General features: G+C 47.0%; 8 protein-coding genes across 8 annotated transcripts; 5 read left to right on the forward strand and 3 right to left on the reverse strand.

The window, feature by feature from the left end:
* Positions 1-1,501: 1,501 nt before the first annotated feature.
* On the reverse strand, positions 1,502-2,982 carry EDB93DRAFT_1121403 (RF-1 domain-containing protein). The gene is made up of 6 exons (XM_041448546.1): positions 2,908-2,982; positions 2,837-2,857; positions 2,617-2,787; positions 2,273-2,566; positions 2,066-2,211; positions 1,502-1,969 (listed from the first exon to the last, which is right to left on the reverse strand). Exons 3-6 carry the CDS (start codon positions 2,771-2,773, stop codon positions 1,820-1,822), a joined length of 747 nt encoding a protein of 248 aa, XP_041312161.1. The 5' UTR covers positions 2,774-2,787; positions 2,837-2,857; positions 2,908-2,982; the 3' UTR covers positions 1,502-1,819.
* A 529-nt stretch (positions 2,983-3,511) lies between these two features.
* EDB93DRAFT_1121407 (uncharacterized protein) lies at positions 3,512-5,210 on the forward strand. Its single transcript, XM_041448547.1, has 7 exons — positions 3,512-3,735; positions 4,000-4,061; positions 4,111-4,217; positions 4,274-4,341; positions 4,398-4,718; positions 4,775-4,885; positions 4,941-5,210. Exons 1-7 carry the CDS (start codon positions 3,649-3,651, stop codon positions 4,953-4,955), a joined length of 771 nt encoding a protein of 256 aa, XP_041312162.1. The 5' UTR covers positions 3,512-3,648; the 3' UTR covers positions 4,956-5,210.
* A 183-nt stretch (positions 5,211-5,393) lies between these two features.
* On the forward strand, positions 5,394-6,850 carry EDB93DRAFT_1077266 (etoposide-induced protein 2.4-domain-containing protein; the record flags this gene model as incomplete). Its single annotated transcript, XM_041445301.1, has 6 exons — positions 5,394-5,575; positions 5,643-5,835; positions 5,914-6,137; positions 6,189-6,203; positions 6,258-6,417; positions 6,479-6,850. 6 exons carry the CDS (start codon positions 5,394-5,396, stop codon positions 6,848-6,850), a joined length of 1,146 nt encoding a protein of 381 aa, XP_041312163.1.
* Positions 6,851-7,225: 375 nt separating this feature from the next.
* EDB93DRAFT_1121418 (uncharacterized protein) lies at positions 7,226-8,333 on the reverse strand. Its single transcript, XM_041448548.1, has 3 exons — positions 8,169-8,333; positions 7,983-8,120; positions 7,226-7,927 (listed from the first exon to the last, which is right to left on the reverse strand). The coding sequence occupies exons 1-3, from the start codon at positions 8,227-8,229 to the stop codon at positions 7,299-7,301; spliced, it is 828 nt and encodes a 275-aa protein (XP_041312164.1). The 5' UTR covers positions 8,230-8,333; the 3' UTR covers positions 7,226-7,298.
* Positions 8,334-8,503: 170 nt separating this feature from the next.
* EDB93DRAFT_1246279 (SGNH hydrolase-type esterase domain-containing protein) lies at positions 8,504-9,487 on the forward strand (the record flags this gene model as incomplete). The annotated part of the gene is made up of 5 exons (XM_041452425.1): positions 8,504-8,597; positions 8,655-8,737; positions 8,787-9,212; positions 9,268-9,365; positions 9,424-9,487. The coding sequence occupies 5 exons, from the start codon at positions 8,504-8,506 to the stop codon at positions 9,485-9,487; spliced, it is 765 nt and encodes a 254-aa protein (XP_041312165.1).
* Positions 9,488-10,753: 1,266 nt separating this feature from the next.
* EDB93DRAFT_1246280 (uncharacterized protein) lies at positions 10,754-13,099 on the forward strand (the record flags this gene model as incomplete). The annotated part of the gene is made up of 4 exons (XM_041452426.1): positions 10,754-11,344; positions 11,404-12,207; positions 12,265-12,509; positions 12,562-13,099. 4 exons carry the CDS (start codon positions 10,754-10,756, stop codon positions 13,097-13,099), a joined length of 2,178 nt encoding a protein of 725 aa, XP_041312166.1.
* An 881-nt stretch (positions 13,100-13,980) lies between these two features.
* Positions 13,981-15,287, reverse strand: EDB93DRAFT_1100613 (uncharacterized protein; the record flags this gene model as incomplete). The annotated part of the gene is made up of 7 exons (XM_041447023.1): positions 13,981-14,030; positions 14,066-14,180; positions 14,346-14,402; positions 14,442-14,615; positions 14,667-14,724; positions 15,064-15,125; positions 15,189-15,287. The coding sequence occupies 7 exons, from the start codon at positions 15,285-15,287 to the stop codon at positions 13,981-13,983; spliced, it is 615 nt and encodes a 204-aa protein (XP_041312167.1).
* A 1,029-nt stretch (positions 15,288-16,316) lies between these two features.
* Positions 16,317-18,340, forward strand: EDB93DRAFT_1296746 (chaperonin Cpn60/TCP-1 family; the record flags this gene model as incomplete). Its single annotated transcript, XM_041454624.1, has 8 exons — positions 16,317-16,395; positions 16,448-16,533; positions 16,584-16,921; positions 16,972-17,153; positions 17,205-17,331; positions 17,385-17,877; positions 17,932-18,256; positions 18,306-18,340. The coding sequence occupies 8 exons, from the start codon at positions 16,317-16,319 to the stop codon at positions 18,338-18,340; spliced, it is 1,665 nt and encodes a 554-aa protein (XP_041312168.1).
* Between the last annotated feature and the right edge of the window lie 117 nt (positions 18,341-18,457).

Raw genomic sequence — 18,457 nt, forward strand, 5'->3', positions numbered from 1 at the left:
TCTCCTATAGTTCAAACCTAATGTCACAACCCAATAACGAATTAACGCTGGGCAGAGACTAGGACTCAAACAAGGTTATCGGACAAAGATGATAATGAGCAGGTACGTCTTGGATTGCTACAATGTAGATACAAGAGGTTTGAACTAAGGAACTATCTACCAAGACATGCTAACTATATACAACTATTGAGACGGAGATTGAAACTGAGTTCTAACTACTAGCCAATCATAAAATAGAAAAGGGAATCGTACCATAGAACATCGTAGAATATTAAAGAAGTATCACGTGACCATATCTTATCTTATCGTATCTTATCTAATCTAATCACAGTCAAAGAACTCGTCTTCTTCATCAGTCACATCGAAGACACGTGTCGTGGGCGCTAATGGAATCTCTGAACTGGTAGACGCTTTCGGGGTAGGGTTAGGGTTAATCTTAGGCGCTGTGTATTGGCGTTTAGGAAGATTCAGGAAAGAATAATGGTTCGTTAAAGGTACTCGTGACACATTGCCATTCGCATCAGATTGGACCCCTTCACCAGTTGTTCGGAGACGTCGAGCATGCACCTTGTATTTTTTTGTTAAGCTGAGCAGAATTGTAAGCTGAAAAATAGTGAGAAAAGCACAGCACTCACTACTCATACTTTCGTTTGACTCAGTCCCCCATTGCGACAGCATTCTGGCTGTGCAATTGCGGGAAAATGGCAGCCGCCATGCGCTGATACACCGTCACTTTGCTATCACCTGACGTGTTCTGACACAGAAACATCATATCTCGTATCATATATGACAACTTTGACTCACTTACCTCGCCCTTCTTCCGTTTGCCTAGAAGCACGACTCTGTTCTCCGATAGTTCAATCTGTGCCAATAGCTGCCAGACCAAGTCATCAGTCCAGACAATCTCCGGGATTGTGATGCCGTTGTCCTTCTTCTTCGCCATATGTGCAGATCTGATTGATGGTGAGTGAAGGTAACAAACCAATAAATTTTCAGAATTACTTTGTATTATCTAATTATGCAAACTACATTTTAGGTGACGACGCGTGGGCGAAGGGGTCATGGGCGTGGGCGGTGGGCGTGGGCGCCCAACTTTGAACGTCCCTAATACTGACTTGCGCTAAACTTGCGCATCAACTACTGCTAGTTACACAGCTGGTTAGTAGGAACCTTGCAGTTCTTCAAGTGCTCTAAACGAGCCATAAAGTAGAGCGTGCGTCGGTTCCTTATAGTTACATCTACGCTCACAGTATCATACACAATCTTCTACTAGTATGAATTCGAGTGTGTTCCTTGTCATTAAACAATTGTTCATATATTACATTGTAGCTTTCTTCCCATGCGATTTTTTCTCCAAACGAGTGACTGCGCAGTCGCGAGCATCGTCTCAAGACGCGGTCACTGGTGCCACATTTATTGGCTTTTTCGGTATTTCATGGGATTATGTTACCTGTCGCTTCTGCCAGGGTCCCTGACGAGTAGCAGTTATCGGTGCATAATTCCGAAAATGAAGATGACATTGATATTAATGCGGGACGAGACAAATCGCTCAACCATTGATTGGGATGGATATTAAAATATTGACTACCGGCAAGCTGACTGACATACATATGCATCCGTCGCAGATGCAATATCTAGTCGATATCACAACCAGCTCAAGTTTGGAACATCATAACAAGTACCGCAGTAGTATTCTCAGTGGCATTCCATGTAGCTACTGAAACTCCAGTTCCTGGTATCAAGGACCCGATGAGTGCTTAGACAGATCTAGCAGCAATCACTTCATAGTATATATGGCGCACCCTGACCCTAGGGTTCATCACTTTTCCTGGATTTCCAGGCAATCCTTCTCTTGCGCTCGTGCGCTCGCCTTCTTCTTTGACTTCTTCCGTCGTCGGCGTTCTCTTTCCTGTTGCTTCGCGCGTTGCAGTTCACCCTTTGATAGGCCAGGGTTATGTAGTTTGTCCAGCTAAATGAATTCAATCAGAGGTGCCGGTGTTCGATAGGGATAATTTGAGCTCGTTAGCCTATCTATCTAGGCATGACAAGATGTTCAGAGACACGCCTTTTGCAGGAGCCACCGCCTAGCGAGCATGCGATTTGTTTGGAGTGATCGAGTTTCCTGACATGCTACACGAAGACCAGTAGGTTTATGAAGAAGTTGAACATTATTCTGGGTCTTATTGATAGACTGTCCGCCAGGACCACTGCCTTGGTCGTAGATCAGTAAATATCCTAATTAACTAAAAACAGTCCGTGTTCTTTCACCCACCTCTAACAAATGATTCCTCAATATCCTCTTCACGCAACTCCGGAATCTCTCGATCTTTGTGAGCTCTCTTGAGAGCGGAAAAATTGCGCGGCAAATTGGGGCTATGCTGAGCAACAGGTTCTATACTATAGGTTAGCTTAGTGATCCACTGCACACTTTTTGACGATAAAATAAACCTTTGCTCGTCCTTCTCTAATCTTCGTGCTCGTCGGTTGGAAAGCATACTAGTACTAGGCGGCGGATTCTTAATACTCTCATTTTCGCCAAGTTCAGTGTCCTTCGTGAACCGGAGGTCTAAAACACGATTTAGAAACTTCAGACGAGTCCAATTGCAGATGACGTACTCCAAGCATCATCACCATCTTGAGTTTGTGTTCTGCGAGCTTGTACGACATTTCTGCGTAACATGGTCGCAAGGTCACGGGCGAGTTGGATTTTCTCTTCGACCAGCTTCACGTCATGTTGCGCGGAGCTGTCCAAATACAATGCTTCTGTTCGCATGTTGTATCGGAATGCTGAATCGAATTCTTAAGCTTGCGTTTTATTGTTACTGTGTGTACAAACCTCTTTGTATCGGTTCATCTCCTACAAAACAAGGTGAGATGGTGCATAGAAGGAGATTCAAGGTGACTGACCATGGAAAGTAGAAGCTGAAGCTCGTAGCAGGTCACGGTATGCCGAGCGCGCACTTGCTCTGAGGGCTGGCGTAACAGACATTTGTGTTGTTAGCGTAAGCCTTACTCGATACTTTTAAGGAAACCTACCGGCAAGCTCCGACGTCGATCAACGCACATTCCAAAAGGGGACCGAGCAGCAATTAGGGCGTAAGACGCGCTCCTTTTTTGGACGCGTCGCGTTCTAGCTCATACGAGGAAACATGTCTTCTTCCTGCTTGCCCCATAAATCGTCCAACCGACCAATAAATAAAAAATCGAGATCCTGTAGGAAGCAACAGCTGAATGCGCGTGCTCCAGCGCGTACGAAGTGAATATATGTGCAGTCCCTTGAGTATAACTGCCATTTTCAAAGATCAATATGTACTGCACGCTTGTGCGCTACATTTTCTGCTTTTTGCAAAGACTCATCCCCTATCGTACCCAAATTCACTCACCAGACAAAATAGCGACATAGCGGGACCCTCTATGCAGAGTAAATAGGGTCGATAAACCTATCTCAAATATAGACTCACGTGACTCGCGCGAATTGAGTTTGTTGACTGCTCAACGCGCCCTCGGAGTTTCAACACATCCCTCTCTCAAACCACTACCATCTCCAATCCGTTTGTTTCCGCCAGTTACTCTGGTCGCTTCTGAGTATTGCAATTAGCCCAGACAGCAAGAACAACACTTACTGCACTTTCTGCAATCGCTTGCAATATGTCTGCAAAGAAATCTACAATGAAACCGGCCGCTAAGAAGAGCAGGGCCTCTCCCACCCACCCATCTTGGGTAGATATGATCAAGGTCGGTTGTTCAATATTCTAGCGTCCTCAATCCCTTCCTATATATCCTCTTCGTCCGATGTCGAGCGTCACACAGAAAGGGCGAGGCTTCCGCACCCAGGGGGTACTATAAAAGGCAGGTCCCAGGGGGAGGATACGCAACTGCGGGTGACATTCATTTTTCGTCTCCCAATGACTTCAGGGACCTCGGGTCATGCATTTTTACATCATGCAGGATGCTGGAAGGCATAAAACAACTTTTCTAACACGATACATTGCTAAATAGGAGTGCATTGCTACCAATCGCGATGACGCTCGCGCTGGCGTCTCCCGTCCCCAGATCAAGAAGTGAGTTTGGGTATCCCTACTAGACCGAGGGATGCTCATGATCTCGTAGATATGTTGAGGAAAAATACAACCTCGTCATGGACAACGCTCAACTGAGTCATTTGAGCAAGGCCATCGCCACTGGCGCTGACAAGGGGACTTTTGTCCTCCCCAAGGGTAAGAAAATTATTGCGTAGGTCTCTCACAGTCCCTTGCTGATAACTACTGCATAGGACCTTCTGGTCGGGTGAAATTACCTCCCAAGACCTCAAGGGCGACTGACACCTCAGCATCGAAGGAGGTCCGTGCGCCTACTGACTTGAACACGTGATGTGGTGATTGACGTAGTGAGAGTAGAATAAGCCCGCGAAGGTTGCACCCAAGGTGGCTACTAAGGCAGCCACCAAGGCACGTCCCGCCAAGATTGCCACTACGAAGGCTACCCCCGCAAAGTCGAGTATGGCCAGGAAGCCAGTTGTGAAAGCGAAGGCTGCGCCAACTGTCAAGGCTGCCGCCGCTAAGAAACCTGCCGCTCAAACTGCCGCCAAGTCTTCAGCAACGAAATCAGCAATTTCCACTAAAGCAAAAACAATTCCTGCAAAAAAGACGATCGCAGGCAAGAAACCTACCCCTGTCAAGAAGACTACCTCAGCATCAAAGCGTGGTACTGCGAAGAAGGTCGGATCACTGGTATTTTGCGCATTTCGTGAGCCGCTCACTTTTAATGTTTCTAGGCTGTGACTGGAACAAGCGCGCCCGCTAAAGCAAAGGCTACAGCCACCAAGAAGACCAATGCAAAGAAACCTGCAGTCAAAGCAACGGCCTCGGCAACGAGCAAGAGAAAGGTATGCACCTAACTCGAACGCACTGCGATTGTCGTAGCTTGACTTGTTCATCCAGGTCGCCAAGAAATAGATGACTCCCCATCCGCCATCGATGATACACTCATTCTCCTGATCTCACGGTACACTAAGGTGTAGAACCCATTCTGGTTACTCTACCTACTCCATGCACTTTTCCTCGCGCCTCTGATTGCACATTTCTTATTTCTCGTATTTGATTTGTATTGTAATTTATTGGGTCCTACTACTACCTGCCCGCCTCTCGAACATCAAAATCATGAATTTTCGTGTGGGCCTGTTGTCGTGATTATTACTTGATTCAAACCTATTGCAATGTTCCACAGTAAGCTAAGATTCGAAAAAAGCAGGGCCGTAGCACAGAGAGCATTCGCATTCGATCTGGTGAAGTGCATGCCAGTGAATGACCCATACCAGTAAAGACTCCGGTTGTTACCAAATTGGTTGTTTCACGTTTGCCACAAGCAGTCCCAGAGCGACTTCGAGGAGGAACATGTCCAGACAGCCAGGTAGCATACAATCGCCATATTCTTACTCGCACCAGCATCAGCTGTCTCGCTCGGCTTATCCTACATTTCTCTCTTTACAAGAAACGATCAAGCTGCAATTAACATGGGCATGCAGTGGTATTCTTGATGCCTTTCGGTGGGATATCGTTGTGAAGACTGCTACAAGGTACCTTTCATCCACTTGCTGTCTCTATATCTTGCCATCCTACACACAATTCCTTGGTAACCTACAGCGACCGTGAAATTCGCTCAAATATTCTCAAGTCCTTACTACTCAATTCGTTGTCCTTAACCTCTATCTACGGGTTCGACTTGCTTCTACAACCTCTCGTGCATAACCACCCAAGCTGGCTTCACCGCAATGTTGGATGGTTCTATCGTGTCCTTTGGCTGTTCCCAGTCGTTGGAGTATCATACTATCTTAATGTAAGTCCATAACCAGATCTTAAGCCCTACTTCAGCCAGAAATGAACCACAATCGTTTTACCAACTTCTTCCATCTAGAGTTCCTGGTGTAATCTTATCGCGAAACGGTCCTTTGTCCTTCAGCATGGGAACCGTGGATCACATCAGCAGCCAGTTACTTATCACGGTATGCTGACTATGCTCGCAACGTCTGCATACCGTGCTGTAATGATCCTTACTTCTGTCATCGTGTCGCTGGCATTGGGTTCAATACCATTTGTTGGATCGTGGATTAGTTTTGCATTTATGTGCTGGGTTAATGCGTCAGTGTATCAGCTGCTGGATGACAGGAGGCATTTCTGACTTTCCTTTAGATATTATTGCTTTGAGTGAGTTGCCATGGCCCAGAGATGGCTGCTCTCACTGAAATTCGGGTACCTCAGGTTTGTCTGGGTGGCGCGTAATTCGTCCTTGGCCCAAAGAGTGCGTCATCTAGAAGAGCGATGGGCATACTATTTCGCGTTTGGCTTTCCATCCGCTGTGATATGTACGTGTGGAAGTGGACTGGCGAACGCCGCATTTTTCGCACTTATGTTCCCTGCCGTATGTCTCTATGGATTCCTTCCTTCCTATAGTTCTGCTGTTGATCTTTATCCATGATTAGTTCATCATCATGGCCATGCACGCACGGCCCGTTCCACAGGATCCTTACAATCCTGCACCCTCCACGGAGCCTACGAACACTGTGCGATTTCCCTCGCCACTCATTCCGATTAGGATGCCGGTCTTTACCATTGTCATTTGGTTGAATGATCTCATCGTTAGAGTGCTAAGTGTCGGTGGCAGCGCTGGTGTTCGACACCACAGAACGACAAGCGACACTACCGAACAGGCAGAGGAAGGGACAGGTGTTGAATTAAGACACATCGGTCGTACAGCGAGAGGGCCTTCCCATGCTGTTCAAGCAAGGAGTGTTGGAGCAAGACTACCGAGTAATGGAAAGGCGCCTATTTCTGGGAGACGAAAGAAGGACTGACGGATTTTATGGCATCATAGTCATCCAATTTCAACTCATATGCCATTAGCTAACGTCGTACGCAACTTTCGTGATCCTATGTTTCAATAGAATCTATACCCCTTTGATAATAATGATAAAATCAGCGGACAATAGTCTGGGTGAAAGTAATGTGGTTCTGATGTTTTGAGATGAGAGGGTCACTTCTATATGCTATCCAAAATTTATCCAAATCCTGCCCATTCGACAGATAAATATGATACAACTTGTGTCTCATCATTCCATTCACATAGTAAATGCGCTTTCTTTGTCCCCGTGCCAAGACGGCCATGTGCAACAATTTCCATTGGGCGGAGAGCGGCATCCGGAGCCTCGATGACCGATGCGACAAAATGAGAATGATAACGGAGTGGGTCACCTGATAAGACAAATCGCGCAGGGTGAGCACATCTTTCAGATATACAGCTGATTAGCGAAAATAACGCCCTCGAGGACAGGCGTGGGTGGCGGAGGAAAGATATTTCAAATAGAAAGGAGAATACACACCAGGGTAGACAAGGTACTCGCCACCAAATTTAATTCCCCCTCCCATGTAGTATCCTTTTTCCCATAAGTCTCGAAATACGCCGCAGCGTGCGCGCTCTTGTAGGGTCGAGGGATATAGCCATATGCCAGCTTCACGTGCGATAGCCAAGGACATGTTGGAGTGTGGTGCGTACCACTCCAACTTGGATGAGGAGGCAGGAATGTTGACGGTGTAGGATCCAGATGGCATTACTATAGTGCTGTCTAAGGGTTCTCCAATGGCAGCCTGTGAGGGATTTTCAGATGTGGGATGAGGAGGCTGGCTATTTTCTGTAGAAACTCTGGGAGATGCATTGGCCATCGCACGTGTGCGACGCTCTTCCCGTTCTTTGCGCTTGCTCTTGGCACTTTCAGACATGGCGCGGTCAGGGTTAGAGGCTTCGATGAATCCTTTCTCTTCCGTTAGAGCTATTTGTTGCCTTGCGTCATGGAGGCGCGCGTCTTTCCATAGTTTCAGGGCTGATGGAGACGGAGTGCGATGGGCACTGGGATCGTCCACTAATACGGCGACTCCTAGACACATGATCGCTGCAGGTGAATAGGGTGTATAAATTTAAAGACGACTGACCATTTTCTACGAGGAGAACAGCCTCCTCCGGCATCAGCTGAAGAGGTAATCCCAAGAATATGTTCTGTGAGGACAGGTGTGGAAGAGTTCCAGTGAGGATGCCACATATATGATGATGTGATCGTAGGATGTTGATATCTGCTCGTGCAAGGTTAGAAGCATCAAAGTCAGATTATGATAATGTACCGTCAACATCCCACACGTAGGCTTTTAAATTCGAGACTCGAAGCAGTATAGGTTGTGTCATACAGCGCCTGCGATTCTGGCCAGTTTTCGAAAGTTCTGGGGGTAGGGTGATTTGGATTTATGTAACGACCAATTGAGTGTCAATTGCCTCCGACTCGCTTCACATGACTCCCAACGCGGAATGCCGCACCACAGATGTATTTAGTATAAGATCTATTTCTACAGCCTGATACCCAGAGCAACACAGGTAAAATATCTACTGCAGCCATTGCAAGACATTTATCGAATACTGATCGGTCGGCGACCCCGAAAGGCGAGGATAGATCTAGATAGATATGGCCGCCAATATACAAGATGTTGTCATGCTCGTTGGCGACTCCCTCACTCAACGTGGATGGGAGCCAGGAGGCTTTGCACAGTTACTTGCAGGTACGCGCTTATAACAGACATCTGGTACGAGCTAGATTCTGAGGCTGCGACGTATAGAACAGTACGTTCGGAAGCTCGATGTTATCAATCGTGGCCTTGGGGGTTATCAAACGGACTGGGCAATCCCAATTTGCGAGCAGGTGAAGTCAAATATCACTATTCTATAAATCTTGCTGAACGTATTCGCAGATCTTTGCCAAAAAGCATGAGCAACACCACGTTCCACAGGTCAAATTACTCACAATTTGGTACGGCGCCAACGACGCTGCACCTGCTCCTAGTCCACAGCACGTCCCGATAGACAGATACAAAACGAATTTGGGCCATATCATTCAAATGGTGAAATCCCCAACTTCAGCATACTATTCCCCTGAGACCCGTATAATCTTGATCACCCCACCGCCAGTAAATACGAAGCAATGGGACAGGCTTGATAGTCCACGTGTATTCGAGACTACGAGGTCGTATGCGGAGGCTGTCAAGGAAGTGGGTGAGAAAGAGAATGTGCCTGTCGCAGACGTCTGGACAAAGATATTCGATGCCGCTGGTCAAAGTGAAGAGGCATGCGAAAAATACCTGAACGACGGGCTACATCTAACCAGTGATGGTTACACGGTACGCGCAAACTTGAGTTTTGGCTTGTCAGGCTTGCTAACATCCAAGATTAAAGATCGTATTCCAGGCCGTTATGGACATTGTGGAGCGCGTATATCCCGAATTAGACCCTACTTGGGAAGCACATGCGAAGATGCAAACTGTGTTTGTACCGTGCGTCCTCTTTATATTTATATTTGCTGCAGGATGCAATTGATGCATTTAAATGCAGGTGGGACCAAGTGAACGTACAGAATCCAATACCATCTCTGATGAAACGGAAGGCACAACTTTAGTACAGAATATCGAATAAATACGTGAACGTATCGTTAACTTCTCTTAGATATATATATGACATATCAGATTCTATCCATGGATTTAGCGAAGGGACTGGGAGCTGTGGGTATGACCTGACAAAGACGCGGCTGACTTTCATATCGGTCATGTTGCGATAGTCCCGACATATCGTAGAGCGGATATATCCTGAACTGGATACTACTGAGTACTGAATGATCAGCATATGGTGTGAAGATGCAAAATGTTTTCGTACCGTGTGTCCAGCCCCCTCTTCCAAATTATTTCTACTACAGTCGAACGCTAGCGCTCAGCTGCAGCTAGGACCAAGTAAAATTTACAGAATTCAAGACCGTCTTTGAGAGAGCACACATCATCACATGTAGTCTTGAATATTAATGCGTCACTTTCAATCTGTACCGATCAAGAAAACAAAAGACAACGCACGTGACGAATATCAACATACGCCAAAGAGAGGGCAAACAATCCTTTTGCCGAGTCCTTCAAGTTCTGCATCAGCACACACCACTAGAGCGAAATAGTGTGTAGGACCGAATCAGCCACGGAGGCAGGACACCTCATACCCCCAGCACGCGTTATTCTTGTTTCTTGCCTAGTTATACCGCTTAATCGAGCGCGTCGCTGACCGTTTTAGGACAGGATCCAAATTTGTTGGACCTACAAGTGTTCGCATCAAAGCTTGCTTACGTTTTCTGTTCTGTTCAAGTTCGTTGCATTGTGAGCAATACTCTGGCTGAAGCCAAGTTGTTGGTATAGTTATTGAGCAACGATAACTCACTCTTATTCTGTACGCACTACCTAGGCGCGGCCTCCTCTGTTAACACTATCTTTACGTTCAAGGTGAGCCATAATTCATTTACGCGAAACTCAGTGGTTTAAGTTTACATGGCTGGGTGGATGTTGCTCATTTTTTTTTATCCATGCTTTCTTTGTTCAACTCTTTTCATACCCTAAGCCATATTAGATTGCTGACTTTGTCATTGACAGCCCACTACTTTCGGTAAATTCACCGGCCACGATCCGTTTCTTTGGGCCACATCTCCATTCAGTATGTGTTTCTTCTCATAATCAATGTTTGTGAACTGTGAATGTCGTCCATCGATTGTTTTCTCTCTTCTTGGACACTCCTCCGTCCTTGTAACATCTTGTGCTCGACCTCTCAAACTTCATACGATCACCATCTGACATTCCAACGCTCTTCATTGGTTCGATTGTTTGACTTGTCTCACCTTAACCTCTCACGAACCATGTCTGATTCCTTCTTGAAACGACTCACAGATTATCATTCCAACAAGCTTCCAACAAGAGCTCAATTCCAATCTTCCATTGCAGTCTCTCGCGACATGACCTTCTTCTCCACCCTTTCTTCGGCTGCCGCTGCGGCTTCAACGCAATACCTACATGCGCCACTTGCTCCCTCGCGCAAACGCGGGCAGGTAGTCAATGCTAAACATGATGATATTGACGATTTCTTGTCTTCTGACCTTGAGCTGTCGTTCGCCTCTACCATGTCTCTCAACTCTCCTCCACGTAACACAACGACGCTCGCGCAAGATCGCGATGTTCCAATGGATATTTCGCCTGCATACCGCCCCGTTCAGAAGGAGAATGACAAAACGAACAGGCCTACTACACGCCCCCGTGCATCTACTAGTGCCGCTCGCATTTTTGGTCAGGACATGAGCAACGGCAATTTCTCCAGCGAATCCATCAGCACCAAAAATGACTCCCAAGCAAACTCCAAACGAACACAGCGCAGCGCGCTTCCTATGGAGTGGATGGTCGCATCTAAACCTTTAAGAGCCTCTCAGACAATGGACGGAAACATGTTTGCTCCGGTAAGCGATCCTTTCAGTTTAGACCAGCAGGCTTGTTGCTTATATGACTGCACGGGCAGCAGCCAGATGTATCTATTCCTTCAGCGTCTGATGACGCCATGGATGTGGATTCTGCTCCTGAGGTTTCTGAGCAGGACCTGCTGCCTTCTCCACCTCTGTCTGCGGCACCCGCTGTAACCGAGTTTAGCAACCTGTTTTATGGGGTTATGACCCAATCCTACTTAAACACCCCTGGAGGGCTGCAGCCAAAAAAGCGTCGTTCTTTATCTCCGGAGACTATTTCGCGTGTTGATCACGAGGCTTCGTCATCGCCTGCTCCTTCGTCGCCTTCGCAGCACAAGTTAGATCGCATGGCAACCTTCGCCAAACCTGCACTCCAAGGCCTTGGAGTCCCCCCTAATGCAAGCAAACGAGCTCGACGTGTTGTCTTCTCAGCTTTGGTACAACCCGGTGTTCCTTCGCCACAATCAGCATACCCCGCGCTTGGCTCAGACGCTTCGCAAGAGGCGCAGTCAGCACTTGAATTGCCTCCTTCACGACGCGCCTTTTCTATGGTGCCATCCACTGTCCTGGAACACCTATCTGATGAGAATTCTTCTTTCGACGACCCTGACATGTCCTCTCCCGCTCAGGCATACGCCAAACGACAGCAGGTCAAGGCTATCCGTAGAAGAGACGGAACGGAGGATTTCAGACCTCTGACTGGCGCGACTGCTATGGTTCAGCGCGATATGTTTGAGAGTCCCTCTGCAAAATTCATGGCTGCAGGATTGCCAGGATTTGGAGATAATGAGACATTGGGCAAAATCTTGCCATGTCACCGCGTGCGCGAGGATGGCTTGATGAGGGTTGTACCGAAAACTGTGATTGCCTTTATCTGTGACCTTGGTGACAACGCCTGACATTCCATTTTGATTTAGTTGGATGATCTTCTTGACGGTGCCTATAATTCCCGCATCGCAAGTTTCCACGTTATCGACTGTCGCTTCGACTATGAATACAATGGTGGGCATATTCCTGGCGCCGTCAATATCAACACCACGGCTGGCGTGGAAGAATTCTTACTTGGCACGCAGAAGCCTAAACCATCTGTTAGTGGCGACTCTCAAAAAAAGACTATCCTGGTCTTCCACTGTGAATTTAGTGCAAAGAGAGCTCCAACATTGTAAGCTGAAACTGTCTCAAAATTTTACCCCTTAATTTACAATCCCCTTCAGTGCCAAACACCTTCGTGGCAAGGACCGCGCGATGAATAACCATGTGTATCCAAGGATTCACTATCCGGAGGTTTACATTTTGGAAGGCGGGTACTGCGAATATTATAAACAGTGTGCTTCTCGCTGTCGTCCTCGGGGCTATGTCAGGATGGATGACCCCAACTTTGCACTTTCCCGCAAAGAGGACTTGGACCAGTTCCGCAAGGGCAAATTTGGACGCACCAAGTCATACGCTTACGGCGACCTAGCTTCGAAGGTCACTGGTATGACCCAACAGCCATCCAAGAGGAATACAGCGCCTGCTGGTGCTCCTCAGCTATTTGCTGCCGCAAACGCTGCTCGTACACGGCGTAATGGTCTTTCGACTGTGACTGAGGCCGGTAATATCACCCAGACAGACGACGAGGAGACCGATATCGGCGACAGCCCCTGCCCCCCTCCTAATAAAGGTTCCATGCTGTTGTCAAAGGCGAAAAGACTGGGTCGCGTCGGTATGACTCGCTCTGAAACTTTTGACGCGACTCGTATGGCTTCTTAAATGCAACCCGACTCCTCGTCACTGCTCCATTTTTCTGCACGTTCAAAGCGCGTGTGCTTTTGCAGGTCCAGCAATCTCGCGACCAGCTTGATTTCTTTCTTAATTAGGATTAATCCTTCTTTCCTACCCCCACGCTCATCGAACGCCTGGAACCCAATTGCGCTTCTCTGTTTCGTTCATCTCTTCTCTCACAACCCACTCAGGCACAACCATTCGTTGCGTTATGTTACCGCACGCTGATCTCAATCCTCGTTGTGCTCTATGCTGCTCAGGTCTGAGGTATATTCCCGAACTCACAGCGAGGCCTTCCGCGATACGTCTCGCCAAGCATCTTTCCATCATACAAAGTCCCTCTACCAACCATCTGATGCATCGGACACTCCATTTGTTTGACTATCGCATAAGTCACGTCCTATCTTCCGGTCGTGGCTGCTCGACTCTTCTACAACTGTTTCTATGTGCCATAGACAAGTTTCGCTACATCTCTTATATATGTTCAATATCTCTTTCTTCTCACTTTGATTCATTATTTGCCTCGCATCTAAGACTACCGATAGCTATTTATGTCTTTTGTGATCTCATCTTTTTCCTTTCGCCTCCTTAGTATTTATCCGCTAGGATTCATCCCTTGGCATTATTTCAATCATCGAATGTTCAACATTATTCATTGCCTCCCAGCCTGCCAAATACAACGTGAGTTTCGATTCTGTTCCTGCTGAACATGATTATTGATGGACAGTTTTGTGATAGCATGTGGATAACCGCGATTTTCTATTCGCTTTTTGTTCAAATCTTTCATTCATATTCGTTGATAATATTTATCGTTATGGACATGTTATTGCATAGCTTCACACTAGTGTAAGAAGCTACGGCGGAAGTTATTAGGCCTGGTCTAGTATCACGAGTAAACATGCTTGACTAGTACTGGTTGCTAAAGTGCGGTCGAAGTTCTTTATCAGCACGCACCAGTGTCGGGATAGTAATTTTCTAGCAAAACCATGTCGTCCGAAGTACATCTGATCCGGAGAAGTTGATAAGCATTTGAACTGCAGCAGAGCCCGTCTGCAATATCCCTCAAACACTGAAACAGTAAAATGACATTCAACTTAACATTTGCGATGCATATTCATGTATAATGCGCTTGCACAAAACAGCCTTTCACCGCAAGTAGTTGAATCACTTCCACTTCGAAGTTTCGCAAAGGTCTTCCTGGGGATAAACTGTGCCATACCCTGCAACAGCGCACATCATAGGGAATGAGCTTCAGGTCCTTGAGCGTGAACAACTGGAGGACGAACTGGTCCTGGCGCATTGTCATTGAAAATCACAGGATACTCCATACTGTCAGAACACTGGGAATATAACAAGAAGCAGTATAGATTTGACTTGAAGACTTTTCGATTTTTTTGGGTCGTAGGTCTTTAGAAGTGTGCAGCTCCTTGGCTTGTTTGGCGAGGATCCTGACAAACACGCCTTGGTATCGCATGAACTCGTGGTGTTCACCGCTATGTTTGGACTAAGGAACCGTTTCATCAGCGAAGGTAAACACGAGTAGGAGTCTGATCACCTCTAAAATATTACTCAGAAGCTTGAACACCACCCGCCCGTACATTGTCGCCACGACCCTATCATCCAATCATCAGATACCACTCCACGTGCGATCGAAAGTCTGTCAGCTGTCGTCATAAGATATTGCACTTGTTGTGGATCGACTCGAGCGCTGCTTGCTAGCGGCACTTTCAAACTCGAACGCCTGTACGAGTTGCATGAGATAGAGGCACAGCCTACCAATATCATGCGTCAGTGCTGCGATCACGTAGGCAAAAGAAATTTTTGACTTCGTCATCTGCGCGGTTAAGTTGCCGCACTGTAAACGCTCTTACTCTCGAGTCCACGATCCCTAGTCCGACTCGGAGGGCATCATCTGTATCGACCTTTGTTGACAGAGCTCTTCCACCGCTCACTTAACTTCTGAAGGATCACGCCAAGTGACAGACTTGGGGGATCTGGCAAGTCCGCGCTTGTCCTGTACGAAGTGAAAATAAACTTTCAGATCCCTGTCGTACGGACTACTTCAATGACCCCGTACAAGCCGGCGATGCTTGTCTTCCACAAGAATTTCGCGTGAAATCTTAGGGTCAATGATGGCCCAGAGGTCGAATCGTGGAAGGTCGACATAAATATACATATTCTATAAATTCTGTCTCCGCATCCAGTCCTCCTTGCGTTTGATTGTAGAAGATTTACAGCATGTACCTTCTCCGCCTTTCTGAAAGTCATATTGAATAACCAATCTGACTTTGGCAAGTCACGTTTGTATTTATTCACGAGCCGAGAAGGTAAGCAATGGGCAAGCGTACCAGACAGCCGCAGGACCGCCCACCTGCTCCAAATAACCCATTTCATCCGTACCGCCAATTTTACTGGGCGTCTTTGTCTACGTGGAACCACCTGCTTCTTGACCTGCGCAAAGCAACAAGCGGTGTGTTTCTCGGCGCAAAGTCCTGTCACGGTCGCCGTATGATAAGTACTGCGATGCAAATTATATATACCTGACGAGCCATTTCATTCCAAACATCCTAAACGTTGAGCGACGGGCACCGCTGTGCGTGAAGCCCCGATATCCCATGATGTAGATGTTATTTATGAATTCAGTGGAAAGACGCAGTAGCGAATGGGTTCGTTCGCCTTGTATGTAAAGTCAGCTCGATTAAAAGAAGGTGTACACATAGCTGTTCTTGGAAGTTGTGTAGGAAGTGCGGAAGGGTATAGTCAGCGACTTGTTATACGCAAGGAGCTGGCAAGAGACAAAGGTCTAAAAAAGTTCTGGCATTTAGATCAACACAGAGAAGTTAAATATCAGATAAAAACGCACAAAGATTGTGCACCGCGAAACCTCAATCCTGGGTTCTCGAGTAGCTCTGGAGGCTGGAATAGATGGTTGTGATATCGATCCCTCTAGCTGAAGAGTAGCGCTAATTTTGGGGAAGTGGCTCGTTAAATGAGTAATAGCGCGTATATGTGGAAAGTAACAGGAAGCTTGAGATCAGCTTCATAGAACTAAAAGTGAAGTCGTCTCGCGGTGGTTCCCCCTCGTCCGAATTTCCAAATTCGGAACAAATTCCTGTATACATCGAGCCATAGAAGGCAATATTGCGTAAGCAGACTGCAGTGACAAAATGTCGGTCCTCGAGTTAGATCATCTACTATACGCAAGATGTTCCAACGTGATCCTCGAGCTGGCGCGTTTCTCGGTGGTGACCGCGTGTCAGGGCAAGATATACGGGATCAGAATGGTATGTGGCCTGGTGTTTATCAGCCTTCAGCTCAAATGATGCGTCGGATCAGTGACCGCGGCCTTGGCCATCGCAAACATCGTCAAAAGCTCTTTGGGTCCACTCGGGCTCGATAAAATGCTCGTTGACAACATCGGAGTGCGCATCATTTGCTACTGATTTAATACTTTCTTTCTCATTTTCATTAGGAAGTGACCATCTCGAATGATGGCGCAACTATCCTGTCTCTTCTGTCTGTGGAGCACCCAGCTGGAAAGATCTTCGTCGATCTCGCGCAAAAGCAGGACAAGGAAGTCGGAGACGGTACAACATCTGTGGTCATCATTGCATCTGAGCTTCTTCGACGCGCGAACGAACTCGTAAAAGCGAAAATACACCCGACAACGATCATCACAGGCTACAGACTTGCTTGCAAAGAGGCTGTCAAGTTCATGCAGGATCAACTCAGCATCAAAGTGGATTCTCTCGGTCGTGATGCACTTGTAAATGCTGCCAAAACTAGCATGTCTAGCAAGATTATCGGAAAGTACGTTGTCTATAAACTTTTGGCATTACCTTGCTTGAGTTCCTTCGAAGTGATGATGATCTATTTGCCCCTATGGCTGTGGACGCCATGCTTGCTGTCAAGACTATCAACTTGCGCGGTGACATCAAATATCCAGTCAAGGCTGTCAACGTGCTCAAGGCTCATGGGAAAAGCGCTAGAGAATCCTTGTATGTCCAAGGTTATGCACTAAACTGCACAGTCGCCAGTCAAGGTCACATTCTTTTTTTCTTGCGTGAGTTATTCGCTAAACTACGATATCTAGCGATGAAAAAACGCGTAACCAATGCAAAAATTGCGTGTTTGGACATAAATCTTCAAAAAGCCCGCATGCAGCTTGGTGTGCAGATATTGGTCGAAGATCCAAACCAGCTGGAGGAGATTAGGAAGCGGTTTGTTTTCAAGTAACTGTTCATCTGGTCCTCGTTTGAATGCGCTTTTGCAGTGAAGCCGAAATTACACTAGAACGAATTCGCAAAATCTTAGCATCAGGAGCAAACGTTGTTCTGACCACAAAGGGCATTGACGACTTGTGTCTAAAAGAGTTTGTAGAAGCTGGCGCAATGGCAGTTAGAAGGTGCAGAAAGGAAGACCTTCGACGCATCGCAAAGGCAACAGGTGGCACGCTCATCTCGAGTCTCGCGAACTTGGAAGGTGAGGAGACATACGAGGCCAGCTACCTTGGTTCGGCAGACGAAGTTGTCCAGGAGCGCATCTCCGACGACGAATTGATCCTCATCAAGGGCACCAAGGTGGTCAACTCTGCATCTATTGTTCTGCGTGGGGCGAATGATTACATGCTAGACGAGATGGAGAGAGCATTGCATGACACTCTTTCTGTCATTAAGCGTACTTTAGAGAGTGGTGCTGTTGTTCCTGGAGGTGGTGCGGTTGAGTCTGCACTCAGCATTTACTTGGAAAACTTTGCAACAACCTTAGTGAGTCTCGTAATTATCGGCATTTCCCTCGATGATTCTACAATTACACCCTAGGGATCGCGAGAACAGCTGGCAATCGCCGAATTCGCTGCAGCTCTGCTTTCAATCCCGAAGCAGCTTGCTGTTAACGCTGCGAAGGATTCCACCGATCTTGTTGCAAAACTACGTGCTTACCATCACGCCGCGCAGAACGCACCTGCAGGTGATCCGAAAAAAGTGCTACTTCGGTATGGCCTAGACCTTATGAACGGAGATGTCCGTGACAATGTTGTGGCTGGTGTGCTGGAGCCAACGATGAGTAAAGTCCGGAGTTTGAAGTCAGCGTATGAGGCTGCCATTTCACTCTTACGCATCGATGACGCTATTCAGTGCGTACCGGGTAAGCGATTGTCACTTCACCCGGAAGTCTGTCTCACTAGTCTTAACAGAACCAAAGCCAGAAGCAGATTCACATGGCCATTAAATACGAACAGCCTTGGGTTGACAGTCCTACGTGTAATTCATACGCCTATAATGCTTACTTACATTGAAAAGTATGCAATTGTCTTGATCGGAAATGCATGTATACATCTACGCGATT

This window comes from Suillus bovinus (genome assembly GCF_016758785.1).
Source record: "Suillus bovinus strain UH-Sbo-P2 chromosome Unknown EDB93scaffold_5, whole genome shotgun sequence".
Lineage (NCBI taxonomy): Eukaryota > Fungi > Basidiomycota > Agaricomycetes > Boletales > Suillaceae > Suillus > Suillus bovinus.